The 26,986-nt window shown below is 39.2% G+C and overlaps 6 protein-coding genes across 6 annotated transcripts; 4 read left to right on the top strand and 2 right to left on the bottom strand.

The window, feature by feature from the left end:
- Positions 1 to 1,220: 1,220 nt before the first annotated feature.
- LOC18018500 (probable WRKY transcription factor 20) lies at positions 1,221 to 4,606 on the top strand. The gene is made up of 6 exons (XM_006401375.2): positions 1,221 to 1,617; positions 2,362 to 2,511; positions 2,623 to 3,124; positions 3,209 to 3,356; positions 3,449 to 3,604; positions 3,860 to 4,606. The coding sequence occupies exons 1-6, from the start codon at positions 1,384 to 1,386 to the stop codon at positions 4,377 to 4,379; spliced, it is 1,710 nt and encodes a 569-aa protein (XP_006401438.1). The 5' UTR covers positions 1,221 to 1,383; the 3' UTR covers positions 4,380 to 4,606.
- LOC18018499 lies at positions 4,484 to 5,482 on the bottom strand. Its single transcript, XM_006401374.2, has 4 exons — positions 5,124 to 5,482; positions 4,997 to 5,046; positions 4,829 to 4,910; positions 4,484 to 4,720 (listed from the first exon to the last, which is right to left on the bottom strand). Exons 1-4 carry the CDS (start codon positions 5,365 to 5,367, stop codon positions 4,674 to 4,676), a joined length of 423 nt encoding a protein of 140 aa, XP_006401437.1. The 5' UTR covers positions 5,368 to 5,482; the 3' UTR covers positions 4,484 to 4,673.
- A 112-nt stretch (positions 5,483 to 5,594) lies between these two features.
- On the top strand, positions 5,595 to 8,221 carry LOC18018498 (transcription termination factor MTERF9, chloroplastic). Its single transcript, XM_006401373.2, has 5 exons — positions 5,595 to 6,015; positions 6,237 to 6,309; positions 6,436 to 6,584; positions 6,667 to 7,362; positions 7,445 to 8,221. The coding sequence occupies exons 1-5, from the start codon at positions 5,737 to 5,739 to the stop codon at positions 7,760 to 7,762; spliced, it is 1,515 nt and encodes a 504-aa protein (XP_006401436.1). The 5' UTR covers positions 5,595 to 5,736; the 3' UTR covers positions 7,763 to 8,221.
- A 9,134-nt stretch (positions 8,222 to 17,355) lies between these two features.
- LOC18018497 (pectinesterase QRT1) lies at positions 17,356 to 19,320 on the top strand. Its single transcript, XM_006401372.2, has 5 exons — positions 17,356 to 17,720; positions 18,189 to 18,384; positions 18,469 to 18,672; positions 18,772 to 19,007; positions 19,096 to 19,320. Exons 1-5 carry the CDS (start codon positions 17,356 to 17,358, stop codon positions 19,241 to 19,243), a joined length of 1,149 nt encoding a protein of 382 aa, XP_006401435.1. The 3' UTR covers positions 19,244 to 19,320.
- Positions 19,321 to 19,443: 123 nt separating this feature from the next.
- LOC18018496 lies at positions 19,444 to 23,255 on the bottom strand. Its single transcript, XM_006401371.2, has 6 exons — positions 22,046 to 23,255; positions 21,819 to 21,910; positions 21,613 to 21,735; positions 20,656 to 21,435; positions 20,324 to 20,543; positions 19,444 to 20,219 (listed from the first exon to the last, which is right to left on the bottom strand). The coding sequence occupies exons 1-6, from the start codon at positions 22,338 to 22,340 to the stop codon at positions 19,747 to 19,749; spliced, it is 1,983 nt and encodes a 660-aa protein (XP_006401434.1). The 5' UTR covers positions 22,341 to 23,255; the 3' UTR covers positions 19,444 to 19,746.
- A 172-nt stretch (positions 23,256 to 23,427) lies between these two features.
- On the top strand, positions 23,428 to 25,784 carry LOC18018495. The gene is made up of 6 exons (XM_006401370.2): positions 23,428 to 23,795; positions 24,279 to 24,645; positions 24,790 to 24,874; positions 24,978 to 25,064; positions 25,196 to 25,441; positions 25,554 to 25,784. Exons 1-6 carry the CDS (start codon positions 23,641 to 23,643, stop codon positions 25,628 to 25,630), a joined length of 1,017 nt encoding a protein of 338 aa, XP_006401433.1. The 5' UTR covers positions 23,428 to 23,640; the 3' UTR covers positions 25,631 to 25,784.
- The last annotated feature ends 1,202 nt before the right edge of the window (positions 25,785 to 26,986 follow it).

The raw sequence follows: 26,986 nt of genomic DNA, 5'->3' as shown, positions 1-26,986 counted from the left end.
TAACACGTTTAAAAAACACAGTTGGATTTCTTTCTTTGGTTATGAGATGCGTTTTCGCGTCCGAAGCAAGCTGCAAGATTTTTGCAACGGACTGCTCCGATTTTCTTGTCACGACGGAAAACCCGACATTGTGGCATTCATTTTCGTCGGAATTTAATGAGTTTAAAAACTTATCGTCTCTTTAGATCGTTTAACTTAGGCTTCGAACGGTGAACAAATATGGAATAATGCAGATTATGCAGATTATGCAGATAAAACAGAATCAATGCAAATCAAACAGATTATGCAGATCAATAAAAACATAAATATAAATTAATAAAATAATTAGAAAATAGAAAAGAAATGTTGAGTGAACATGTCCAAAAATGATGCAGTCCATTTTTTATTCAGTATGAAGAGTAATATAGATCTGCATGCAGATTATCATTTTTTATTCTAGTTTTGATCTGTGTTTTTTAAGACATGAATGGTAAATAAAATGCAGATGGTCCTTACATGCAGTTACTCTGTGTTTTTGCTGCATCCCATTCAAAGTCTTAATTTATGTTCCAGTAACGTACGTGCTGATAAACTTGCAAAAGAAGCAAGAGCACGAGACCTAAAATTCTCTTATGTAAATTCATCGGTGCCAACTTGAGTGTCCCTAAAAAATAGTTTTTATCTTAATGTTAATAAAATGGAGTTTTTGAGGAAAAAAAAGACGCAGGTTACCAATCAAAGCTTTAATCTACAAAAAAATTATTTAATGGATTAACACTGACAAAATTTACCCAAAAAATCGGAGATCAAATGCTCTACAAACACTTCCAAAAACAGAAAAAAAGCAATTATAGAAACGTCTCCCGCGAAAAATAAACCATATTATTTACAAAACCTAAAAAAATGAAAAATATATAGATAGGAAGAGCCGGTGTCGGCCGGAGAAAAGAAAAAAGAGTAGATAGATTCTAATTACGGCCCAGATTTTGGTTCCAGTTAAATCATTTCATCATTAGCTGCTCAATAATATACCCATGTCGTCTTTTTATACAACCAATAGTCCAATTCCATAAAAATCTCCGTCCATTGAATAAAAAAAGCAAAGCGACAATACTAGCTTTTGTCGTTTATGGAGGTCCTCAATTTCCAATTTTTCCTTTTAAAAAATATAACAAATCATGACGAAATACATAAATATATAAATATAAATATAAATTACATGAAAAAGAAAAGGAAGAAGAAGAAGAAGAGAACATCATGAAATGAAAACAGACAAAGAGCGGATCAGATGTCAAGTCAACTTCTTTCTTCCCTCACTCCACAATCTTCACTAACACAGACCAAAACTTCTTCCTTCTTCTTCTTCGATTTAACCCCATTGATTCGCTTTCTCTAAGTCCGGAAATGGACCCGGATATTTCTAACCGGAAGGAGTCTCGGGTCGATTCTTCTGCGTCGGGACATCCTGATTCGAGACGCGATTCATCCGATTGCGGCGGTGGTGGTGGTGGCGGAGCGAGGTATAAGCTGATGTCTCCGGCGAAACTCCCGATCACGAGATCGACTTGCATCACTGTTCCTCCTGGTTTAAGTCCGACTTCGTTCCTGGAGTCTCCTGTTCTTCTCTCCAACATCAAGGTTAGTTAGTGAGTGAGTGAGTGAGTGTTCTTGTTAGACAAAGTCTCTTCCTTTTTGTAGAGAATCAGAGGCTATTTTCTGAGATGATTGCATTTTAAGATCTGAGGGTAAAAATTCGATCCAAATCACACTGTTTGTTTCTTTGGTCGCTTCGATTCTGATTCTTCACACTGTTCATATTGCGGTTCTTAATGTGCTTTCTTCCTTGTCTTACTTAATCTTTGGAGCTACGTTTCTTCCATTTTAGCTTTTTTTTTTTTTTTTAAACTCTCAGTGGAGAATGATTTCTAGGGTTTCTTAATTGGGGGTTCCATTATTTGGTGAAGATGCTTTTCTGCTTTTTTTGCCCAGAAAGGATAAAACTTTGACATTCGGTTTCCATATTTGTTTCTTTATCTTTTGGAAGTGCTTTATGGGAAAAAAAAAACCTAAACTAAACTAATAATTTTGCTGCTCGTGTTTAAGTACTTTGGCTCAGATTCTCATTCTTGCAATTACTAGAATAAACCCTTTTTCTCTCATCTTCCATCGATGTTGAATGCTTCTAATATATATGCCAGTCTTGTTCATCGGTTTTATGAGCCATTTTAAGATCAGAACGTTTCTTTTAGGATTGGTTCCTTTTAGACTCATTTTCTTTGAGCCTCAAGAGTCAGAGTGAGTTGATTCGGGTTTGATAATGTTGTTTCCTGTGTGTTGCTGATGAATTTTGGATAATGCGACATTTTTCTTTTTGAATTTCAGGCAGAACCTTCGCCTACTACTGGTTCATTGTTCAAGCCTCACGCAGTTCATGCTAATTCGAGTTCCTATACAGCAAGAACAATCCATCAGAATATCTTGGACGACCAAAAGTCCAGCGAATTTGAGTTTAGACCTCCTGCATCCAATATGGTAATATTATCTAAAGAAATGCTCCCTGGAGTATGAACATTTGAATGAGTTTTGGTTCATTGTTTGGTGTTGTGGTGTGTAGTTGTCTAAAACAGCTTTATTGATTTCAAGTTCTATGCAGAGCTAGACAAGCATAGAGGTGAAGCGCCACTCCAATTTCGAAGCCAATGCCACAGTTTCAAACACTCACCATCTTCAGCCACTGAGGCTGCAGCTTCCTCAAGCGAGATAACCCGACAAACTGTTCCTCATCGGACAACACCATCAGGCTCCGAGAGATCTGATCCAGATGAATCAATCCAGGCACCCCAACACGAGTCCAGAGGAAGTGCACCATCGATTTTGGCTGATGATGGATATAACTGGAGAAAATACGGTCAAAAGCACGTAAAAGGAAGTGAATTTCCACGGAGCTATTATAAATGCACACATCCTAATTGTGAAGTGAAAAAGCTATTCGAGAGGTCTCACGACGGACTGATTACAGAGATTGTATACAAGGGAACACATGACCATCCTAAACCTCAACCTAGTCGCCGGAACTCAGGTGGTCTTGTTATGCCGGTACAAGAAGAAAGGCTGGACAAGTATTCTTCTTTAAATGGCCGCGATGGTAAATATACATTAAAACTAGAGACACGTTTGTACTATTTTCCTTCAACATCGTCCAACCTCATTTGTTACTTCTGCTCTACAGAGAAGGGATCTAGCTTATACAACTTGTCTCCTCCTGTCGATCAAAACGGTAATCCAGATGTATCTCCCGTCTCTGCAAATGATGATGGTGGAGACGTTGCACGGAACAACGATGAAGTTGACGACAATGATCCATTCTCAAAACGAAGGTATTAGAATTAAACCAAAGGTTTAAGGTTACTTGCTTTGGAAAATGTGTTTTGACACACACACTGGATGCTTTCTTGTGAGTTTTATGCAGGAGGTTGGATGGGGCCATGGAAATAACTTCACTTGTGAAACCCATAAGAGAGCCTCGCGTTGTTGTTCAAACTCTGAGTGAAGTTGACATATTGGATGATGGGTATAGGTGGCGTAAATACGGGCAGAAAGTTGTAAGAGGCAACCCTAATCCCAGGTTCGTACACAAGAAAGACATAACTAAACTTCTTGCTATCTACTCGGATACACATTTAAGAACTAGAGCTATACTAACTGAGTCTATATATCACTGTTAGTTGAATATAATGTCTATGAAAAAACTCGATTTTAGAAACTTAACAGTTACGGTTACTACATGTGAGTCAAATGGAGATGGTCTAGCTGATTCTGCTCAGATTTATCTATGTATGACGATTGGAGTTTTCATGTAACTTTGATTGGGCTAATGTAGGAGCTATTACAAATGCACGGCTACTGGATGCCCAGTGAGAAAACATGTGGAGAGAGCATCGCACGATCCAAAAGCTGTTATAACCACATACGAAGGCAAACACAATCACGATGTACCAACGGCAAGGTCTAACAACAACAACAACAACAACCATGACATGACAGCACCCAGATTCAGAACAGAAGAGAGCACGGACACAATCAGCCTCGACTTGGGTGTTGGAATCGCATCTGGCGGTCCTGACCATACATCAAACGAGCATTCTTCACATCAGCAACAACAACAACAACAACATCACATTCGTTCTGAATTTGTACAACAAACTCAAACCAATGGTTCTGGTGGATTCAGGTTTGTTCATGGACCTCCCATGGGACCCTACTATGCTAATAGCTTAAACGCCGGTATGAATCATCAATATAATGGCTCGAGAGAGACCGCAAACGAGGCTCAAACAGGTGACATCTCGTCCTCTTACCCGTATCCACATAACATAGGGAGAATACAATCTGGTCCCTAGAAGAGAATGGTCTCAACAAGCCACACAAGAAAAGTAAAACAAAGGCACTTTGCGTCCATTCTTTATCTTGATTCTTCTTAGGTTAGGAATGGAACAAGATTGTTCTCTGTAATCTATGATTTATATATATGTATGTATATCATGATGACACACTAAGATAGAGAGAGAGATACTTGTCTTGATTTTAAACCATCTCTCAACATATTTGTTTGTTTTTTTTTAGATTCCAAAATGTGTTGTAAAAATACACATATATTTAAATGTAAGCGAGAGAGTCCTCTTTTTGATTCATCATCAGCCTGTAAAGAACCTTCTCCATGACTGCCATGGAAGAAACCCACCTGCAAACAGAACAGAAATAAACAAGATCCAAACAAAAATCACTGAAGCTTCTTGTCTGAACTTTCCTCAAAACGTAAAAAAAGAAGAAGAGAGAAATCGAAGTTTACCACATCCGGGACAACGAAAGTATTTTTTGTCTCTAAAAACAAGTCCTGATCCTTTACATTCTTCACATCTCTTCTGTGCAATCTAAAACCAAAACTCAATTTCAATGGACAATGGCAAATATATAAACACGTGTGTGTATACATGTATAAAATATCTTAGTCACATACTATTCTTTTGCTGAATTCGACACCTGCAACAACGAAGGGTGTGACTCCAGCTGCAAGATCACATTGATTCGCATCAGAACATTACATTTTTAATTGATTAATTTACATCACTTGTTAGCTAAATTACCGATAGTTCCGACTATAATCTGCCACGTAATCTCCGATTTGCCCGTCTCCACCACCGTGTCAGCGAGTTCGCCGAGAGCCGAAGGCGTTCCGAGCCGTCGAGTACTTACTACCATCAAACCGTGGCTTCTTCCTCTACTACTTACCGGAGAAACGAAACTAGCCGTCGATTTCATCTGACGAGGTCTTGATCCAACCGTCCACAGAGACGGAACTCGACACAGTGAAGAAGAAGAAGCTTCCATTATCGCCACCGTGACTCTCAGAAATCGAATTCTCCGACGGGTGGGGAAAATATTTCAGAAACGACCCGTTTAAATCAGGCCACGTCGACGGATTTCGGGTCGGGTTCGCGCCAACCACAAGAAGAATAAGAAGACTTCGTGTGGCTTTAGAAGCAGCGGATAAAAAAAATAGTATATTTTTAACAAGTCAAAAACGTTACCGTTTTGATCGGGAAACGAGTAAACGCCATTAATGTCTTTGTGTGAAGCTCAGTAAAGATTTTACCTTTGAATAAAAACATAAAATTTGGATTTTAGGGTTTTAGGGTATATTCGATATAGCCCCTTATTGGATAATCTCTCTGTTACATTATCCTCTTTCTGCCGAAAATGGCGGGTTTCTCTTTGTACTGCCTTATAAACCCACCAATCCTCTTTACTCTTCCGTCGGAGTCGCCTCTCTCTGTTTTGGGTTCCGGAAAAGATTCGCCGGCGACGAGACGGAGAGCCAGAAAGATCGGTGAGCTCGTCGTATCGTACGCGCACTCTAACCCGAAGATAATCAACCCGAAGAAGAAGTCAAGGTATGGTCAAACGTTATCTCCATACGACAGTGATGAAGAAGAAGAGCTACATGATGAAAGTGATGATGATGACTGGTTACTCAATGTCAGTTCCTTTACTCTTCATCGATTTTTCTTCACAAATTTTGTTGAAATTCTGGGATTCGAGTAAATGATGTGTGATTTGAGCTTTGAAGTTGGGGAATTTAGCATAATTTAGCTTGGTTCTTCAGTGAATTCTTGATTTTTGTGGTTCTTCATGGGTGTGTGATTAGTGGAACTAGTTAAAAAGAGTGAAATTTGGGTTTTTTTTCATGTTTTCTTAAGGATGACTTCGCAGAGGTCACAGAGTATGAAAAGAAGAAACCTAAGTCACAGAAGCAAACCATTGCTAAGAAAGGTTTGTGTATTCTTGGAAGCTGTTATAAATAGAACTTGAGACTGATTTGAATCTGCTTTTACAGAAAAAATACTTGAATATCATATTGCTGTAGATTTGCTAAAATATGGGTTTGCTAATGTGAAGGTGGGAAGAAGGTGATCGTGAAAAGTTGGGAAACACCGGAAGAGAGCGAGACTGATGAAGACGACTTGAATATTGGCATTACTCAAAATGCCTCTGAAAAAAAGAAGAAGATGGAGAAGGACTCTTGGCGTTTAGATGGTCGCGGAAAGGTAATACATTGCACAAATTCCTCTGGTGGAGACGAAGATAGAGTTGAGAAAGCAACTTAGCTTTTTTTCTTTCATTCATTAGGTGAGCTCGAGGAAATATGTCGAGAAACTATACCCTCGACTCTCAGAAGAGATCGATATAGATCCTAAATGGGTACCGCTCCTGGATTACTTGAGCACATTTGGTCTGAAAGAATCACACTTTGTTCAAATGTACGAGAGACACATGCCATCCCTTCAGATTAATGTGTTATCAGCGCAAGAGAGACTCGATTACTTGTTGAGTGTCGGTGTTAAACACAGAGATATCAAGAGGATGCTGTTGAGACAACCACAGATACTTCAATACACGGTTGAGAACAATCTCAAAGCTCACATTTCCTTTCTGATGGGTCTTGGAATTCCCAATTCCAAAATAGGACAGATAGTTGCTGTAACTCCATCTCTGTTCTCTTACAGTGTCGAAAATTCCCTGAGACCCACGATAAGGTATTTGATCGAAGAGGTTGGGATAAACGAAAACGATGTTGGAAAAGTCGTGCAACTTAGCCCTCAGATTCTGATCCAGAGGCTTGACATAACAATGGAACAACTCGTTACATGTTCCTCTTCCAAGGAGTTAGGAGCACCTAGAGACAGTGTAGTGAAGATGGTGAAGAAACATCCGCAGCTTCTTCATTACAGTATCGATGACGGATTCTTGCCACGGATCAATTTTCTTAGAAGCATTGGCATGTGCAATTCTGATATATTGAAAGTCTTAACTAGCCTTACACAGGTTAGTAGATTTCTTGATTCATTTTCAAACTTGAATATCTTGAGTTTTGCTCAGAAAATACTTCTCAAATTGGTCTTAATAGGTTTTGTCTCTCTCACTGGAAGATAATCTAAAGCCTAAGTACATGTATTTGGTCAATGAGCTCAAGAATGAAGTGCACATTTTGACTAAATACCCAATGTACCTGAGCTTGTCCTTGGATCAAAGGATACGCCCGCGCCACCGCTTCTTGGTTGAGTTGAAGAAAGTGCGGAAAGGGCCATTCCCTCTTAGCTCATTGGTTCCAAACGATGAAAGCTTTTGTCAGCAATGGGCTGGAACTAGTGTAGATAAGTATCTCGCCTTTCGTCAGAGGCTATTACTCAAGGAGCTCGCAAACAAGTATGAAAAGAGAGGATGATGATTATGATGACGATGGATTTCTCTTGTCCCTGTTTACAATCAACGAGTCTACAGTTTAGTTCATGAGCACAACTGTGTATGACCATTAACTTCTGGTGAAACACGATACACAGTTTCTGCAAGTTAGAAACATTTACAGGAAAAGAGACTCCAGAGAAACCGGCGTGGCAACAGACATCATTCATTTTTTTGTTTACCAGATGAGAGTTTCAGCAATCTTTTCCGGGTTTTGTCTACACTTCAAGTTCTGCAATTTGCAATGTTTTGTGGTAAAGTTTTAACTCTTCTTATTTGTTTTCTCTTCTGTCTAGTAAATCATGGAAAAGAGAAACACAGTCTATATGTAATGTTTTTTGGCCTCATTTATAGTTCAGCCTAAGGAACATCTTATAAAGTTTTGTTATGGTTTGATCCTTTTGTAAAACAGAGGTTGAAGAAAAGATTCAAGTTATGTAAATTGAGTTTCATCTTGCTTTTTCACTTCTATTCTATTTCATGTCTTTTTTGTTCAATAGTTTTTTTCTTTTTCTTTTTGGAGCTAAATTTATAACTTCTCAGTGTCATGAAACTGAAAGACAGCATTGATGTGTGCTGTGTTGTGGGTGTCAAGTTTTACCCTAATTGAAATCAATAGCCGCAAGTGCACAGCTGATCAATTGTAGTACTTAGAGATCGAATCCACAGGGAAGGAAGATCTTTTGCTGCAAAAAGCCTTTGAAATAAGTTAAAGTAAGGAAGTCTAGAACAAAAACGGTTTAATGGGGGTTTGGTAGTGTGTTTAAAATCTAAAAACGAAATATTAAAAGAGAATACGAGAATTAAATGACGTAATAACTAGACTTAACGAAAATGACTAAAAATGATAAAACGGATATTCTAATGCTTAAATGAAAATGAACTAAAAAGGAAAGACAATATTGAACTAAAGCTTGAAAGAAAATCGGTGTAAATCAATGGAGAAGAAAGCATTGGGGTTCAGGGAAGTTTTCTCAGGGGTACGAACGATTCAAAACATTGCTAGAGAGTAAATTTTGTAAGATCTTAGCTTAAACTTTTTGAACTGGAGTCACGGACGTATGAATACGCCACTGTCGTGATCATAGACAACTATGTCTCTCAACCCTGACCAGTAGGTTTCCACTCTGGCCCTGGAAGAGAAGAGATGCATTATGTTTAAGACTCGTCCTAATTCACAAATCGCCCATAGGTAGGTTTCCACTCCTATGTTTGTTTTGCTCTCCCAAACTAGATCTGATACCTGATGAACACTTTCGTGTCACCAAGCATCTGGATCAGATTGTAGTTCATGACGCTATTCTCATGCAGTAAAAACGAATTCAGAAGAAAAAGTTCTAAGATTCAGCTTAATAGCCAATGGAATCCTCACCGAACATATATATCCCCATCGAAAATCCCTTAATCCAAACAATAAAACTACTCAGACATAATGAACGAAATCAAAGACATAATATTAAGAAGTAGAATAGAAACCGAAATTGAAAAAGAAAGAACAAGGGTTCAAGAGAACAAATCTCTCTCTCCCTAAAAGCTAAAGCAAAAACAATAAAAGTATGAAGTAAAGATAGATGGTATTCGGTTCCACCATTTTTAGGGCTCCTAAGACATGTATTTATAGTGCTCAAAACCTCTCTGGACGTCACCTAGGGTTTCTCCAAATGTGGGCTTCAGAAATGGGCTTTTTGGGCTCGGAGGTTGAAGGCCGCAATCGGGAGTGCTCTGACCGCGGGGAATGAGTGGTTTGCCGCGGTCGGGATGCTTCTGACCGCGGGAAAATGCTTGTTGGCCGCGGGTGAAAGTGCTGGCCAGCTGGTTTACGGGACATCTTGCTCTTCGCGTATCTTTTGATTGAACCGTTGGATTGCCAAGCTGTAAAGTGCACTGGAAAGCTGATACTTCCATCTTTAAAGTCTCCAAATTTGAGCTGGATCAGACGGTGAGAAGGCCTTCAATTAGGGGTGAACTTCTGACGGTTTAACTCTGAGCTAGCTGAAATCTGGTTTTCTATCCATTTTGTTAAGCTTTTCCCAAAGTTTCCTGAAAAGAGTCTTGGAACTACAAATACTAGAAAAACGTGATAAAAGTACTTAAAAGCAGTTAAAAACATAGAAAAAGTATTTCAAAACGATCCATAAAAGTGGTCAAAATACGGTGTTATCAACTCCCCCAGACTTAAACCTTTGTTTGTCCTCAAACAAAGCAAAAGCCTAAACTGGTTAAGTGAAAACAAAAATAGGGAATGCACAAATCTCATAGACATGAACTCCTCAACTAGGACCAAAGATAGTGCATCAATCCACAACTTAGTCTAGAAAATTCTCACCAAAGCACAAGAGATACTAGTCCACTTTTTCCGTCACGCAAAACTTAAACAATTTAAATCTTGATTTCAGTCAACTAGCTCTCTACATTCATTAAGTTCAATAGTGAGTTCTCATTAAAGACATCATCCATGGTAGACGGCGTTTGGCATTAAAGGGCTATTTAAGTGGTGGAGTTAAAGTGTTTCGGGTTACCTGAAGATATGGAGGATGCAAGATAATATGCAAACCGCAAGAGAAATAAGGACCTGTTGATGACCACAGTTTTCAATCACTTATTCTTGCCAAATGTTGTTGCATAATCCTTCCTCTTTTGTTGTAAACAGCTGTTCCCCCGGACTTAGATTCTTTTCGGGAATCAGAAAACAATCTCCAAAACTCCATAAAATCGAACTCCAGTTGCCTTGGGACTTAAAATTCGACCTCTCTAGACTCTCTAAGGCTTTTATCTCCTTTCTTTTCTTATTTTCGAATTTTTTTTTTTTTTAGGAAAGGAAATGCCTTTTAAAGAGAGAGAGAGACTAGAGGACGAGATTGTACCAAAGTTTGAGATTTTTCTAAAGCAAACTGAGTTTCTCTTGTATTGAATCCTTCCGGGAACTTTTCCGGCAAATCGCAGGTCTCTGTCCTTGGTGACTGAAAACTGCGTCATTCCTCTTTCTCTCCAACGTTTTTGCACTTATCTGCATATAAGACAATAGAAAACAAGAGTGCATGTTGTTTGAAAGAGGATTGGTTAAGGTGGGGAACTAGCTAAAGATGAACTAGCTATTCAGGATCAACAGAGAGTGGTAAAAGGATAAATGAGTCTTAAATGTATGATTCGTTTCCCTGGTCTAATGCTTCAATGAGAAAATTAAGTCCAAATTAAGTCCAAATAAAACAGAGCTAGTGTATCCCTTCATCTAAATCGAAATCATTCAAATTCCTCTGGGGTACTTCGTTTCAAATGTGCTTAGCTACCGCCTAGTCTAGTCCTAAATCATGAATGAGCATGTCACTAGAAACAGAGAGTAAAGCACACAGTCAACTATCATTGATTCATGTTCACCATTCCCTTTTAAACGTATTTTGTTTTGAAAACCAATTTTGAAAAACTTTAAAGAAAATGCAAAAAGTGTAGATAATGCAAGACTCATGAAAGAAAAGTGGTTAGAAAGGGATGAAATCCTCCCCCAGACTTAAATCACACTGTCCTCAGTGTGAAACAAGTCGAGATTGGATGAGAAAAATGCATAGATAATCGAATTGGTAAGAACAAAGAGAACTTACCTGGATCCGGGATGCTGGTGGAGATGAACCAGATTCATTCGAAGGGGTTTGGGAAGGTGATTAGGTGGTGATGAAGGTGGTGGAGGGTGATGAATGAGGTGGAGAGTGATTGGTGAGGTGAAATGAGGTGAAAGGGGTGGTTTGGGTCGGGCTTGGATGTCAACGACCAAGTGCCGCGGTCAGGGGCTGCACGACCGCGGTGAACCATTGCTTGGCCGTGGTCAGGACTACGCGACCGCGGTTGAAGGGGTGTTTCCCGCGGTCCGAACGTCTGCGACCGCGGGGGCTTATATCGCGGCCTCTTCCTGCTTCTCCTTGGTTCCTGCTGGGCCGAGCAGTCAGGTACCATCCTTCTTTTTGGATTTTTTTTTTGTTGGTTTTTTGATTTTTTTGGCTTTTTTGTTTTATAAGAAACACCTGAAACTAAGAAAAAGAAAAAGATCAAAAGAAAAAGAAAGAAAAATCATAAAGAAAACAATACCTAAATGGGTTGCCTCCCATTAAGCGCTTCTGTTTTAAGTCGTTTAGCTCGACTTTTGGTGTTGGACGTGACTTATTCCAATGAAGAAGACCTTGTCCTAGGACAAGTCTTTTTCGACATCTCCTTGCTTTGCTTAGCAGGTTCTTCGTCACTCCAAAGTTCTTCTTCAAACTCTTCTGTTGCAGAACGTTTTCCTGCTTTGCTGTTGTATGGAACAGCTTCTGTGAAGACATCTTTGTCGATATTAGCAAATGAAATCCTCCGGTTTGGCCAGTCCATTATAGCTCCAGAAGTTGCTAGAAAAGACCATCCCAGAATTACTGGATATGTTGCATCTCTCGTTTCGACAATGTAGAAGTCGACAGGCACTATGCAATCTCATATTCTCAAAGGAATTTCATGAGCTATTCCTTGAGGTGTTGCATTAGAATCATCACCTAGGCTAATCTTTGCTCTAGTCCTGCGCAGGTGTTTGATACCAAGTCTCAAAGCAATTGCCTTGGACATCATGTTAAGACAAGCTCCAGAATCACATAGCACGTTTTTAAACATTTCTTCTCTAATAGAACAAGAGAGAAGAAACTGACCTATACCTTCTATTTTATGAAGTGTTCGAACAGGTTTACCTCTTCTGGCATGATTGAACAAGTCTTCTATCTCAGGGATTGATTCTTTGCTCTCACAGAAGTAGTGGCCTATCATGAAGTCCTTGCAAGCTTTGGCAAACGTGATTCCTTCAGGTAAATTTCGAACCACATCATTGAATTCATCGAGCTTTTCTTTGCTGATTTTATTGGTGTAGTGGCTGCAGTCTTCTGGATTTTTGAAATGAATCGCATAGACAGCTGCTTCTGGTGTTGTCATGTATCGAGCTCTCATAAAGTATCTATGGATATCCTCTTTAGACTCCTTGCAGTACCTGAAAAAGACTTGCAAACGACCAAGTTTCCAGATTTCATCAAAGCTTAAATGAGCAGGGAATGACCTGACTACGTTGTTGAACTCCATTAGTTTTTCTCTACTGATGTTGTTGGTGATCCATTGAATCTCTCCTGAGTCGTCTTCTGAGGAATATCCTGTGTTTGGTTCTTCTACAAACAATTCATACTCTTCATCTTCAGAGTATTGCTCTTCATACTCATCTTCACAAGACAAAGCCATGTTGCAAGGTCATGACTTGTCCTCTTCTTCAGATCTTTCGGTGCTTATGGAGCAAACCAGTTGTTGTTGAAGTGGTTTAGTCATCCCAGGAGGTGTACCAGACGTACAGATGCTTGTATGAGCTGAACGGGACTGTTTTGGAACGTTTTTACGGTTGGCCTTGACTGCAGGTGATGCGACCATGGGGAAGCGACCACGCAGGCAGACCCATCACGACCGCGGGAGTTGGCTTCCTAGCCGCGGTCGGAGGTGACGCGACCGCGGGGATTCGTCTCCGAGTTGCTCTGCTGCTATTGCTTCCTCCTTTGCTTCCTGGATGGTCTCCTGGGTCTTCTGGCTTGATGTACTTCCTCTCTGGACTTGAGTCTTTAGTTTTGGTTGCTGGAATATGCTCTCCAAGTCCTTGCATGATCTCCTCAACCTTTTCTTCAACTTCATCAAGAGCATAGACTACTTTGTCCATGGTTGAGTCAAGCTTTTCGGTTTTGTCGATGACTTTGTAAACCTTCTCTGAAACTTCGACTGTAAAGTCATAAGACTCGTTCTTGGCTTCGTTTAGGGCTTTGTCCACGTCATCAAGTTTGAAATCCAGGTCCATGACTTTGTTTTTGGTGTTGCGAAGCTCATAGTTGTGCTTTGCTCGCTCTTCCTCCATGCTGTTGAACCTGTTAGCAATCATAGCTGCATCCTTGGTTGCACGTTCCTCTATTGAATTGTCATTGAAAAGTTTCGATATCCCATCAATCCTTTCGTTTAGAGCAGTTGTAGCGGTTGCTTGAGCTTCTATGAATTGTCTGATCACGCCTTCGAGCTGACTCAGTCTGTTGCTGAGCTGGACGTTCTCATCTTGCTGGAGAACCTGGTGAGGTAGGGGATACATAGAGTATCTAGGGTTTGCCATTTGAGGTGCGTAGGAATCCTTCTGGAAGGTTCTGTAGTCTTCGTGTTGAGTCTCTTCGTAGAGATTACGTAGATGCTTCTCTCTGCGTCTGGTGGCTTGAGGAGTGTTATAGAAACCTTCCTCATAGTGTATATTTCGATTTATAGGATCCATATCTTCTGAAATGGAAACAAAATAACCGAAAAATGGAAAGTTGCAGAAAAGGGGGTTCTAGAGTCGATTTACTAACCTTTCTCGGGGTTTTGCAGAAAAGAAAACGCGTGCCTTCCCCGGAAACGGCGCCAACAACTTGATGTGTGCTGTGTTGTGGGTGTCAAGTTTTACCCTAATTGAAATCAATAGCCGCAAGTGCACAGCTGATCAATTGTAGTACTTAGAGATCGAATCCACAGGGAAGGAGGATCTTTTGCTGCAAAAAGCCTTTGAAATAAGTTAAAATAAGGAAGTCTAGAACAAAAACGGTTTAGTGGGGGTTTGGTAGTGTGTTTAAAATCTAAAAACGAAATATTAAAAGAGAATACGAGAATTAAATGACGTAATAACTAAACTTAACGAAAATGACTAAAAATGATAAAAACGGATATTCTAATGCTTAAATGAAAATGAACTTAAAAGGAAAGACAATATTGAACTAAAGCTTGAAAGAGAATCGGTGTAAATTAATGGAGAAGAAAGCGTTGGGGTTCAGGGAAGTTTTCTCAGGTGTACGAACGATTCAAAACATTGCTAGAGAGTAAATTTTGTAAGATCTTAGCTTAAACTTTTCGAACTGGAGTCACGGAGTATGAATACGCCACTGTCGTGATCATAGACAACTATCTCTCTCAACCCTGACCAGTAGGTTTCCACTCTGGCCCTGGAAGAGAAGAGATGCATTATGTTTAAGACTCGTCCTAATTCACAAATCGCCCATAGGTAGGTTTCCACTCCTATGTTTGTTTTGCTCTCCCAAACTAGATCTGATACCTGATGAACACTTTCGTGTCACCAAGCATCTGGATCAGATTGTAGTTCATGACGCTACTCTCATGCAGTAAAAACGAATTCAGAAGAAAAATTTCTAAGATTCAGCTTAATAGCCAATGGAATCCTCACCGAACATATATATCCCCATCGAAAATCCCTTAATCCCAACAATAAAACTACTCAGACATAATGAACGAAATCAAAGACATAATATTAAGAAGTAGAATAGAAACCGAAATTGAAAAAGAAAGAACAAGGGTTCAAGAGAACAAATCTCTCTCTCCCTAAAAGCTAAAGCAAAAAACATAAAAGTATGAAGTAAAGATAGATGGTATTCGGTTCCACCATTTCTAGGGCTCTTAAGACATGTATTTATAGTGCTCAAGACCTCTCTGGACGTCACCTAGGATTTCTCCAAATGTGGGCTTCAGAAATGGGCTTTTTGGGCTCGGAGGTTGAAGGCCGCGGTCGGGAGTGCTCTGACCGGCCGCGGTCGGGAGTGCTCTGACCGCAGGGAATGAGTGGTTTGCCGCGGTCGGGATGCTCCTGACCGCGGGTGGAAGTACTGGCCAGCTGGTTTACGGGACATCTTGCTCTTCGCGTATCTTTTGATTGAACCGTTGGATTGCCAAGCTGTAAAGTGCACTTGAAAGCCGATACTTCCATCTTTAAGGTCTCCAAATTTGAGCTGGATCAGACGGTGAAAATGCCTTCAATCAGGGGTGAACTTCTGACGGTTTGACTCTGAGCTGAAATCTAGTTTTCTATCCATATTGTTAAGCTTTCCCCTAAGTTTCCTGAAAAGAGTCTTGGAACTATAAATACTAGAAAAACGTGATAAAAGTACTTAAAAGCAATTAAAAACATAGAAAAAGTATTTCAAAACGATCTATAAAAGTGGTCAAAATACGGTGTTAGCGGAAGTGTAGACTAAAACGGTGTTGTACGTTATGAAGTTATTTCGACTTCTTAAGCCAACTTAGGTAAATGACCCAAGCCACTACGAGAAGAGATGATTTTATGTCAAATGTATAATACGTTTACCAAATGAAACCATCTTTGCATTTGCATGAACACGAAACTCTTATGAGTAAACGTAACTCTAATATATTGATGGGATTGACATTAATTAATGCCAAACCCCCTCAAAATCATGTTTGTAATTTCATTCTTCTTTAATCACATCGCTAATTAATTATCTTCTAATTTGTCTTCATCTTTTCATTCTTTGTCGGTCTTTTACTTTTCTGTTCACTGAAGATAAAGATGATGCTGATGATACAGTATTATTAATCTAATAATTTCTTTTCCTAGATACTATATGAACTTGCTATATATTCATGCTCCATATAATAGGCATTTAACTTGTCCCATAAGTTCCTTTAGCTTCTGAAAATCTTTTTACATTAGAATACTTTTTTTGTTTTACACTGAGACAATAGTCAGAGCAATTATGTTTCAATTTAGTTATTTGAAAACGATAGAAAAGTAGTCAAACCAAAATCAACCTGTAAATTGGACTAGACATCTCTAAACTATTCTATTAAGGTGATACCATTCCAAAGCAACCAATTTTATACAGACACTCAAGTACAAATAAATAACATTTGGGGCACAATTAATTTCTTATTATGCATAGAAATTAAGATCTTACAAACTAAAAACTAAGCATAAAACATAATGATGAATTGAAAAACTTATTAACATAACTAAATATTTTCTGATAAATACATTATTACTAGAAAATAGCTAGAGATCTAGATTTTAGGATAAGAATGATTCATAATCAAATACATTTCTTATGATATGGTAGTTTAATCTTAGTTTGATCATATTCTCAAAATAATATTTTGTAATCATTGTTAGAATGATTTTAAGCTTATCTTCATAAAATATACTTCCAATAGTATAGAAGGTTCCTTTTAATTAACAAAAAAAACATTATCATAAAATTATAAAACGAAAAAAAAAAATGTTACTTAATGGAGATTGGAATGTCCGAAAATTTTATGTTTATCTTTTCATAAAACAATTAATAAATTGATTCTTATAATGGTTAAAATATAAAAATATTAAATTGTTACAAATACTGAAATAAATACAATAAATATTAAATGAAATAAATTATTTAGCTTGAGGATATATATATTCGATTAAGATTTAGAAGATGGTCGAGTTTATCTCATGAGGAGTTAAAAAAGAGTTAAAAGAAGAGAATACAACAGAAACAGAAAGAAGAGAGGCTCCTCGTATTTATTAAACCCATCTTTCTCACACGTCCTTTCACCTCCAAAGACTCTTCAAAAAAAAAAAAATCACTCCAAGTTTTCTTCTTTTAACTCACTCCCACTAGAGAGGGAGCAGAAGACAGAAATCTTAAAACGTTTTTCCAGGACTCGGAAAAAAAAAAACCACAATAAACTTTCTGTTTTCTTCTTCTGAATTCAGTTTCTTTTCATAAACAGTTCTCCATGAAAGTCAAAGCCTTTATTCCCGCGGTTATATTGCTCTGTTTTGGGGTTCTGTTGGGTTTAGGGACTTCGAGATTGTTGCAGATTACTGATGAAGGTAAGGAGTTGAGGAATTACATAAGTTGGGAAGACTTGAGAGTTGTGGAAGATGTCGAAACAAAGAGGAGTTCTAGCATCAAGGTGAACAATAATAACTGGTTGATATCAAACGCAAACGCAAACGCAAAGGCTACGAACGCGAGCAGAGTGATTGTGGTTGATAAGAAAGGAAGAGGAGACTCTGTTACAGTTCAAGGAGCTGTTGATATGGTTCCTGATTCCAATTCACAGAGAGTTAAAATCTTCATCCTTCCTGGAATTTACAGGTAAGTTATAAGATTCTTGATTAAAGACATAAACCGCGTTTTGTTTTCCTGATTTTTGTTTTTTGTCATGAGAAACGTCTTTAAGAGTGTGGGGGGGTTTTTTTTTTCTCCGAAAGATCTCGTCTTTCCTTCTTGTAAATTTCGATTTTTTTTTTTCTTTACGGAACGTTTTCTTTTTTTTTTTTATAATAAAAGCAGTTAAAGCTTAATACTTGGGTTAGTGGGAACATCAGCTACGTGGGTAGTTTTTGTAATACAACTCTCTCTCTCCTCTGTCTGCATATCTCTATATTCCCTCTCTCTCCTCTGTCTACATCTCTCTATATTCTCTCTCTAACATCTGTCCAAAATCGTGGGTCAAACACTGCTTCTCAGAATCTTTGTCTGTGCTATTACTCTGTTTTTTTTTCAGAATCTTTGTCTGTGTTATTACTCTGTTTTCTCAGGATCTCTGTTTTGTCCTTGCAGGGAGAAGGTGATCGTGCCGAGGACAAAACCATACATTTCGTTCATAGGTAATGAGAGTTATGCGGCAGAGACGGTAATTAGTTGGAGCGACAAAGCTTCAGACCGAGATAGCAAAGGCGGTGAACTCGGCACTTACAGATGCGCCTCTGTTACGATTGAGTCTGATTTCTTCTGTGCCACTGCCATCACTTTCGAGGTCCTTAAAAAAACCATCTCTCTAGACCTCTTCTTCTTATGCATGCATGGATTTTGAATGATTTTTGTTTCGGAATGAGTGCAGAACACGGTGACGGCAGAGCCAGGAGAGTTAGGGAAGCAAGCGGCGGCGTTGAGGATTACAGGGGACAAAGCAATGTTCTATAGAGTTAGGGTTTTGGGATCACAAGACACTCTCAATGATGCAACTGGTTCTCACTACTTTTACCAGTGTTATATCCAAGGAAACGTAGATTTCATCTTTGGCAACGCGAAATCACTTTACCAGGCAAACAACACACATTTCCACTTGTTCATTTGAATCTGAAATATGATTTTTTTTTTTTTATTGCTTAAAGCTGATGTGGGTTTCGTGTAAAACTTACAGGACTGTGATATTCGCTCAATCGCAAAGAGATATGGAGCGATCGCAGCTCACCATAGAAGCATAGAGAATGATGATACTGGTTTCTCGTTTGTGAACTGCGATATCAGCGGTTCCGGGAAGGTTTTCCTGGGAAGAGCTTGGGGAAACTTCTCGAGAACTGTTTATTCCAACTGTTTCATTGATGATATCATCATTCCTGTGGGCTGGAATGACTGGGGCGACCCTGACAGGCAAAGGTAGAGTCTTGAAACTGAAAAACTCTTTAGCTTCTGAAACTAAAGAGCTCTTCTGTCTGAAAAACACTTTTGACGGTTTTCTTTGCAGTAAGGTGCTGTTCGGGGAGTATAATTGCAAGGGAAGAGGAGCAGAGAGACGAGGTCGAGTACCGTGGTCGAAGAGTTTTACACAAGATGAAGTGAAGCCTTTTCTGGGGAGAGAGTTCATATATGGAGATCAATGGCTGAGACTCTAAACCCTTTGTTAAACTTAAGCTAAAGCTAACAGGAGATGATGATGACCTAATTATACATTTGTAATTACTTTACTAAAGCTGGGCAGAGAGAAATAGAACCTGCGTGTTTTAAACTGATATATAAAAGTTTTGGTTTTGGTTTTAAGATATAAATTTCATACATGCTGATACAAAGTCGTTTACAAGAAGTTTTGTGATAATAGGAAAAAGACAAATGGATTAATCTTTTGTTTTTTTCCTAACAACATTGCTTAAATCTAAAATAACCCTATTCTTAGATCGGTTAAAACAAATGCAACCACCAAAATCATGCCTCTTCAATTTTCTATACAACCATTACCTACTCCTCTCTCCTCAGCACCAACCAAGTCAAACCCAGAATCATTTTTTTTTCTTCTTCTGCAAAGTATGTCAATGTATATACATAAAGAAACATCAAAGTTTCCAGAGATGTGGCACCTACCAGAATTACCATCATTATATATGACCTCAAGGAAGCATCTTTACGTTGGCACCAGCGTGGTAGTAGTTTTTGATAGAGTGAAGACTGGTTCTGAATTGCGGGCCTTCTCATCATTAACGGTAACATCATCTTCTTCTTTGTGGTCCTGCACGGTATTTTCATGGTTGACATAGGTATTCGTTTGGTCACTTCCAACCTCTTTATCCTCTTCTTTCGAAATTCTGCTTCCATCATCCTCCTTAACAACCCCAGCATCTTTATGCTCTTTGTTCCTTTCTCCTAAAACGGAATCTTCAGGTATTGCCTCCTCAACAATATCTGGCATAGCAATGGGATTTGCCTTGGCATCTTTTGCAAGAGTGGGAGACATGGAAAGCTTGGCTTCCGGGCTAATATCAGGAGATACAAGAGAGAGTATATCGGGTTTAGGATCGATATCAACCCAGCTGTCTCCCACCCAGTCTCTGGAAATCCGAATATCCTTTCTGTGCACCGTTAAGCATAAGTTTTCCCCTAGCATCATGACAACAAAACACATGTCAGTAGTAAGAGAAAGATGGAGAAAGTGAAGGCAACTAGAGAGTGGAAGATGAAAATAGGAAAACACTAAATCATACCAGGAATATATATTTGCAAGTCCTCAGCATCCGGTTTGCCAGTGGCAATTACAACACCTTCCCACCAACCATCATTCCACCAGGCATCAACAGCTTCACCAACTGTAGGATCAAAATCTGGTGTTTTAGCATCAGGACGAGCAGGCCGGATTGTTGGGCGGTTGGACGACCTCATACCAAGCTTATCAGGCATTGCAGATTTCAAAGCCGGTACCCATTCCTACTCAAAACAATGAGAAAGAAAAACAAAATAATAAAACTATTAGGTGAGAAACATAAGATTGTAACAGAAACAATCCAGAAACAAAATTTAACTGTGGCAGCACAAATACCTCAAGGTTTCCATATCCATCCTCATCCTCTATATCATCATACTGGAGCTTTACTTGTTTCCTTGATACTTCCAGGACAGTGCATCTAAACCAGCAGCCTCTAATACCGCTATCTTGACACAGAAACTCTATTTTTGCATCAGCCGTAATCACTCCATTGTAACAAGGATGTTTGTGAACATCGGTTGGGGAAGAAAATCTTTTTCCCGAGGCATCAAGTTTGAGTCTCTTACATGAAGATTCATAAGTTGTTAACAGATGGTCAGACATCATTCTTGATTGTTTTTTCTTGCTCCTCTCAGCACCAACCATTACGTTCTGACCCTCACTACATTCTTCATCTTCCTCTTTATTCATCGCACAGTCTACAGAACCAGCCTCCACAGAGCTCAAGCAAGACATTATCGGTTGGTCCAAATAACCACGCAATTTACTCAAGTCAAAGGGTTTAACTTTGTTGTTCCTGAGTTGCCGATAGCACATGTGTACCTTTTCCAATAAAGAATTAGGAAAAGAAGCCACACACTCCTCGTAATGCTCACGGGTCAAGACAGTGGCAGGCGCATCAACACATTCTGCACTGATGACCTGTGAGTGAGGGGTGATGAAAACCTCTTTTGGGTGTGGGTTTTTAAGAGCAACCGCACCCTTCACTTCTTTTGTGTAGTGAAACCACCTCACTTTGACCTTTTTTAGGCCACGCTTGTCCTCATACATATCTTCCAGATATGCAACGTACCGGTCCTCCCCTTTGCTCATGACAAAGACAAAAGATTGAACCTGAAAATCCAAAATAAGAAATACACCTTCGAGTGAGTACAATGTCCCATCCATGATCAAGAGCTTAACAGATCCAAACCACGATGAAAAATGAACATATACTGAGCTATGCATGCATGAGAATCTCCATGTAATGGATATACTCAAAACTTCTATGATGCTAAGTTTTCAACTTACCCCTATTGTTGTCCCATTCCTACAAAATGATGGGTAATGTTTGAGCTGTTTACTGCACATCCAGGAAGTTCCTGACCACATAATCTCCCAATTGTGAACCCTCAAGTGTATGGGAGGCCGGACCTGTGAGAGGGATTTCCCATCAGTATTATAGGAGAGCAAGATGCAGTGACTATTGTATAAAGTAATAAGCAGCTAAACATCACCTCTTCAGTTGCTTGACCTCGCTGAGCAGCAAATCCATTGCTTGGAAATTCAGGAGATCCATTAGATTCCCCTGATTCACATTTTGGTGACTCTGTAATTGACAATAAATAAATTTGTTAGTCGGTTATAAAGTCCGGGGAGACTCCCTCATAGAGAAAGAATGTGTTCATTCCCCACTCAACAGAAATATAGTCACATAAGGCACAAGGTATAGATAAATGCATACTCGACCAGTTTCCTTGTGTATTTTGCTTAGACAGCATTGAAGTGAGCCAGTCCACAACCTCCCTTCTCGACCTCCACTTAAAACCAGCATGGATTGAACTCTCGGAACAATAAATACGCACGAAATCCTCAGAAACAACGTAGAACATGTGTCTGACACTTCTCTCAGTACCAACCACAGCTAGGATGGATTCACCCGCAGAATCCTTAAGGAAGTAATGAACAACCCGGTTCCCTCGCTCCTGTGAGACAAAATGCTCTTTCCACTCCACAAAATGATGATCATTCTCGCACATGTTTCAATACGAAAATGGTCCTCACAGCATCAATCGCTCTAAACCCTTCTTTACATCAGATAAAGAACTAACAACTGAAAGATAACAGGCGTCGATGCCAGTTCATAGTCAAGATAGTCTTTATCTCAAATCAAGTTCTAGAGCGACCCAGACTTTTCTGGAAAAAGCCAGTTTTTTTTTAAACAATCTATTTCTACCAATGACCGTAAAACCACCTAAAGACACCTATACCTAAAGAGTAAAGACCCAACAGTACCCCTAAATCTCCTGTGCCGTGGAAACCCTAAAGCAAACTCTTCAAACGATCTAATGCATAACTCTGATTAACATCCTTTCCTTAAGAAACAGCTGCCTATAAACAGCTAAATCGTCCAAGCTTCTGAAGATTTCCAGCTTGGGGAAATCAAATAATCCGGACGAAGAAGAAGTTAGGATTAGAGAAGGCGGAGAAGAACCCAGTGAGAGGAAAGTTTCGAAGTTCCGCCGAACGATCAGAGACGAAGCCGTGGAAACAGTGATCCAAGCTCGAGAGCGCCGCAAAACACCAAGAGACGACTTTGACTGCGGTAATCAGCTGAAGCATGACGAAGACGAAATGGGCATCTCAAATTTTCAGACAAGAAATAAAGATGATTTGTACCGATTCCAAAGGTTTTAGTCCGTCATGGAACAAATGATTCAGAAAAAAAAAAAAAGTGAATTAGGAAGCTCAGAATAGCTGCGAAAACCTAAAAACAACGATCGATTACGAAGATTTGAGGACGGAAAATCCGGAAAACGGAGATGAAGAGGTAGAAAATGAGTTCTGATTAAGGTAAAACTGAAGAAAATAGGGTATTTCCATGGATGATCTCTCTCTCTCTCTCTCAAAGTTTCAGGGCTTTGGCAAAGGCAGCTGCTTGAGGAAAGAGAAGGAAAATGTGTGTGCATTTACAATTATTGTACTACGAAATAACGAAAATATCAGGAAAATATTGGGCCAGTTTAGTTATAATCCTGTGGGCCTTTTATGGGCCAGACTGTAAATGAAACGAAAGAATGTCAAAGGGGAAAAGTCAACAGAATACTTTTTTTTTTGTGGTCTTCTCTCTCTCTTTGGCTACCGAGAAACCCAGAAGTTTATAAAACGTTCAGAATCATTACTTTTTTCCTCGAGAAAATTATTTTTTTAATGGAAGGAAACTAAATAAGAAAATCTACAACAAGTTGACACAAGCAAGCGAAGATTTACACTTTCTTATTCTTCTTCTTCCATTTTTCCAATTGAGAAGCATCGAGAGATTCGTTTATCCTTGTCGTAATGGCGGGAATAGCTATAGTTTTAGATCTATTGAAGAAATCTCAAACCAAACACAGTGTTCACTCACCGTCGCTGTCTTCCGCCTCCGCCGTCGCTTCTGCCGCCGCCGTATCTGCTGCCGCCACTGCTCCTTTTGCTTCTAGGTTTCTCTTCGGGTATGTGCTCGGATTGGATTTGTTTGACTTTCACAGTTTTTGACTGGATCGTGGTGAATAGGGTTATTGGATTTTGTTCGTGATTTAGGTTAGCCTAATTCATAATTGATAATACCTAGCTCCCTCGATTGTAGAAAGAAAGGCTGCAGATTTCTGGTTCTAATCGAGTCGAAATAGTACACTTATCCATATGTACATCAACTACTAGTGAAGAACATATTTTGCAATACAGTTTTGTAGAATAGGTTATTGTGAGTTAGATTATGCTATAAATGATAATCCCAGATATAGATTGTAATCAATATAGATCTCCTTTGATATATCTCATTCATGTGTCTTGTGAGTAGTCTTTTTTTCTTGCTTCCATCATCTGCATAATGAGTTGTGTAAGTTTTTGATCTTTTGCTACTGTTTTGTCTGGTCATTGCCCTGTTGCGACATTCATTGGAACCCACCAATGACTCAAATTGCTCGTGCTTACAGTTCTTTCGAGCCTCGAGTTGCTTACTGTGATGCCGCAGTTGGAATAGATGATGACTACCTTGCTACTATACGAAAAATGTCTGCGGATGTATTGCAGCGTCAACCGCTTACATACATTTCAAGTTCAAAGGAGTACAATATCCAGCCAAAACCACTATTCTCAGCCTTCGAGTACAGGGCACTTGCAATGACTACAGTGAGATCCCTCCTGATGTTCTATTTGCCTCTATTGGAGCCTAAAACGGCTTCAGAGGACGATGATGATTTCCTAAACGATGCTGCAGAGGAACGCCGCAAAGCCTCAGAGGGACGCCGCGCAGACTTGATTGTTCCTCTTAAAAAGTCAGCAAAGCAAATTGCCCGTGAGGTTCGTATTTCCAGACCTTTCTCTTGTTGTATCAAGCATTTGAACTCTTTGGCAAGCCAGGTTGAAATTGAACAATTACGCATCAAAGGTTGCTTCATGATGTCATGGGTCTAAACTGCTATTTTCGGGTTATATATGATCCAGACCACAGTTGTGACCACTCGGAGAGTCCTTGAAAGGCTGGCTGTTAGTTATGTCTCCCAGCGTATGGCATGGAAACTTCTAAAGGGTACCAACTTGCCATTATTATAATAATGTCTAACATAAAACTTACTAGACCAGAATTAGTTTAGTGAACTGATCGAGCGGTTAAATTATATATGTAAATGCAGATGTGCCTCAGTCGGCTTTACGCAAGGCTGAGAGAGGATGGCCAACACATTTATACATCTTTAAAGTCAGCCAGACAACTCTTAGAGGTATATGATTACAATGAAATGGTTTTACTACTCTCTGTGTCCCTCCCATCAAAAAAGAAAGCTCAGGTCAAGCATTATCTAGTTTTACCATAACTCTCCTGAAGCTTATGTAATATATATATTTTGTGCAGGACACTTCCTCGGGATTGCAGCGTCATGGACAGTTCAAGTAGGCATAGAAATCTATAGATGTGTGTTCCAGTATGTAAAACCCGAGGAAGAAGAAGAGGAACAAGTGGAGATAACAGAGCAAGTCAAGGATCTCGGAAACAAAGTTGTGGGTATCACAGTACGATGCGGGGCTTCTCTAGTGTTTGCTGCCATTGGAGCCGGTATCTGCTCTTGCCTTATCCGCCCCTCCACGGGCCAATGGATTGGTAAGCTCTCACTGGTTATTACAACTGCAGAGACATTCTCATAAAAATTTCATTTTTTTTGGCAACAATGATTGATGTGATGTTCTGTATGGTTTCCTTTCTTTGAATGCAGGCTGCGCGCTTGGGGACTTGGCTGGTCCGCTGGTTGTTTCGGTTTTCCTGCAGAAGACTCTTCAAGCTGATCGTTAACTCCTTTTGTGGAAATTGAATTCTTCTACTTTAAATTTACAATCACAGAGCTTTTTATTTTCTAAAATTTTCTTGTCGTTTTCATTGATACGTTTTAAACATTGATCAATACACCTTGAGTTATTCCCAAAATTTAACTACTTTTGGCAACCGCACAATAAGTCGGGGTTTTTTTATTTTCACTAGATTTAATCATCAACTTTTCGTACCTGAAGCTCTCTCACCAAAAGATGATAATAAAAAGATGGTTAGGTTTGGTTAGAAAAGGTGTTTTGCATGTTCATGTGGTTTGCATGTTCATGTGGCTTTGAGGTTTAGAATACATAAAAAGATGGAATGGAGAGGGCTTTTGCTGGGCGGCTCACTAAGATGGATGAGAGAGTGTCATGACTTTGGGCCCAACACAATATTTTTTGGTGTAGTCGGATTTATGTAATAATAAACAGTTTTCTTTTGTTGTATACCAAAAATACATTTGATAGCTAAACTATCGCTAAATTTAACTACAAAAAATGATTGATCGCTAACATATCACTCTAATTAGCGACCGACTGAATAATTTCGCCTCAAAATCATTCTGACCACAAATTTTCTTATGTAGTAAGTACCCTGCGGAATCAATTTACACCTAAAAACCTCTAAAACCCCATGAACATTGCTCAAATAAGAGATATTTTCAATTGTAATGTATAGAGACTGTAAAGACTAAAGAGAGACAGATCATCATCACCACCACACAAACACGAAACTCATATGAATGGCTCCAAATAATTCGATTGTCTTAGTTAACAAAGGGGCCTCCCTCTTTAACATAGATATTTAATACCTTCAACTACTTCTTCTTCCTCCGTGCACACCAAGCCACAATAAACTCCAACCGTTTTATTTTGGCCCCACATAGAAAAATCAGTGCATGAACCATCATTGGCTGTTGCTAGTGCAGCTAACTGTTTTCTCCCACATTTTGTGACGGATTTTTCAAGATTTGGTACATATGAATGACGTTCTCACGATAGGAGAAAGAAATGGTCGACTTTTGCTGCTAAATTGGCATAAAATAACACTACAAGAAAGATCGGCTTTTTTACGTCGGGCAGATATCGACGTAAAATCGACGTAAAAGAGCATTTACGTCAAATTAACGATGAATTAAAAATCGTCGTAAAACGATCGTCGTAAAACCGAAATCGTCGTAAAATCGTCGTAAAATTACCAACTCCGGAAAATCGTCGTAAAATCGTCGAGAACTATTCGTCGTAAATGCGTCGTAAAATTTCCAACGGATGTACAACGAAAGAACTCCATCATAAAAACGACATAAAATCGATGTAAAATTACATCGATTTAACAACGATT

Source organism: Eutrema salsugineum, unplaced genomic scaffold (genome assembly GCF_000478725.1).
Source record: "Eutrema salsugineum unplaced genomic scaffold, Eutsalg1_0 scaffold_2, whole genome shotgun sequence".
Classification (NCBI taxonomy): Eukaryota; Viridiplantae; Streptophyta; class Magnoliopsida; order Brassicales; family Brassicaceae; genus Eutrema; species Eutrema salsugineum.
The sequence above is the reverse complement of the archived record's forward strand: the minus strand, read 5'-3'. Positions and strand labels throughout refer to the sequence as shown.

Coding starts and splice junctions, on each gene's coding strand:
- LOC18018499 (XM_006401374.2), bottom strand. CDS start 5,367: ATGGAAGCTTCTTCTTCTTCACTGTGTCGAGTTCCGTCTCTGTGGACG. Junction 4,911..4,996: donor TCGAATTCAGCAAAAGAATA/GTATGTGACTAA, acceptor TTTTGGTTTTAG/ATTGCACAGAAGAGATGTGA. Junction 4,721..4,828: donor CTTTCGTTGTCCCGGATGTG/GTAAACTTCGAT, acceptor TTCTGTTTGCAG/GTGGGTTTCTTCCATGGCAG.
- LOC18018495 (XM_006401370.2), top strand. CDS start 23,641: ATGGCGGGAATAGCTATAGTTTTAGATCTATTGAAGAAATCTCAAACC. Junction 23,796..24,278: donor GCTTCTAGGTTTCTCTTCGG/GTATGTGCTCGG, acceptor TCGTGCTTACAG/TTCTTTCGAGCCTCGAGTTG. Junction 24,875..24,977: donor GGCATGGAAACTTCTAAAGG/GTACCAACTTGC, acceptor ATGTAAATGCAG/ATGTGCCTCAGTCGGCTTTA.
- LOC18018496 (XM_006401371.2), bottom strand. CDS start 22,340: ATGTGCGAGAATGATCATCATTTTGTGGAGTGGAAAGAGCATTTTGTC. Junction 21,436..21,612: donor GGAATGGGACAACAATAGGG/GTAAGTTGAAAA, acceptor TTGGATTTTCAG/GTTCAATCTTTTGTCTTTGT. Junction 20,220..20,323: donor CTTGCAAATATATATTCCTG/GTATGATTTAGT, acceptor TCATGATGCTAG/GGGAAAACTTATGCTTAACG.
- LOC18018497 (XM_006401372.2), top strand. CDS start 17,356: ATGAAAGTCAAAGCCTTTATTCCCGCGGTTATATTGCTCTGTTTTGGG. Junction 17,721..18,188: donor ATCCTTCCTGGAATTTACAG/GTAAGTTATAAG, acceptor TTGTCCTTGCAG/GGAGAAGGTGATCGTGCCGA. Junction 18,673..18,771: donor ACGCGAAATCACTTTACCAG/GCAAACAACACA, acceptor TAAAACTTACAG/GACTGTGATATTCGCTCAAT.
- LOC18018500 (XM_006401375.2), top strand. CDS start 1,384: ATGGACCCGGATATTTCTAACCGGAAGGAGTCTCGGGTCGATTCTTCT. Junction 1,618..2,361: donor TTCTTCTCTCCAACATCAAG/GTTAGTTAGTGA, acceptor TTTGAATTTCAG/GCAGAACCTTCGCCTACTAC. Junction 2,512..2,622: donor GACCTCCTGCATCCAATATG/GTAATATTATCT, acceptor ATTGATTTCAAG/TTCTATGCAGAGCTAGACAA.
- LOC18018498 (XM_006401373.2), top strand. CDS start 5,737: ATGGCGGGTTTCTCTTTGTACTGCCTTATAAACCCACCAATCCTCTTT. Junction 6,310..6,435: donor GCAAACCATTGCTAAGAAAG/GTTTGTGTATTC, acceptor GCTAATGTGAAG/GTGGGAAGAAGGTGATCGTG. Junction 7,363..7,444: donor TCTTAACTAGCCTTACACAG/GTTAGTAGATTT, acceptor TGGTCTTAATAG/GTTTTGTCTCTCTCACTGGA.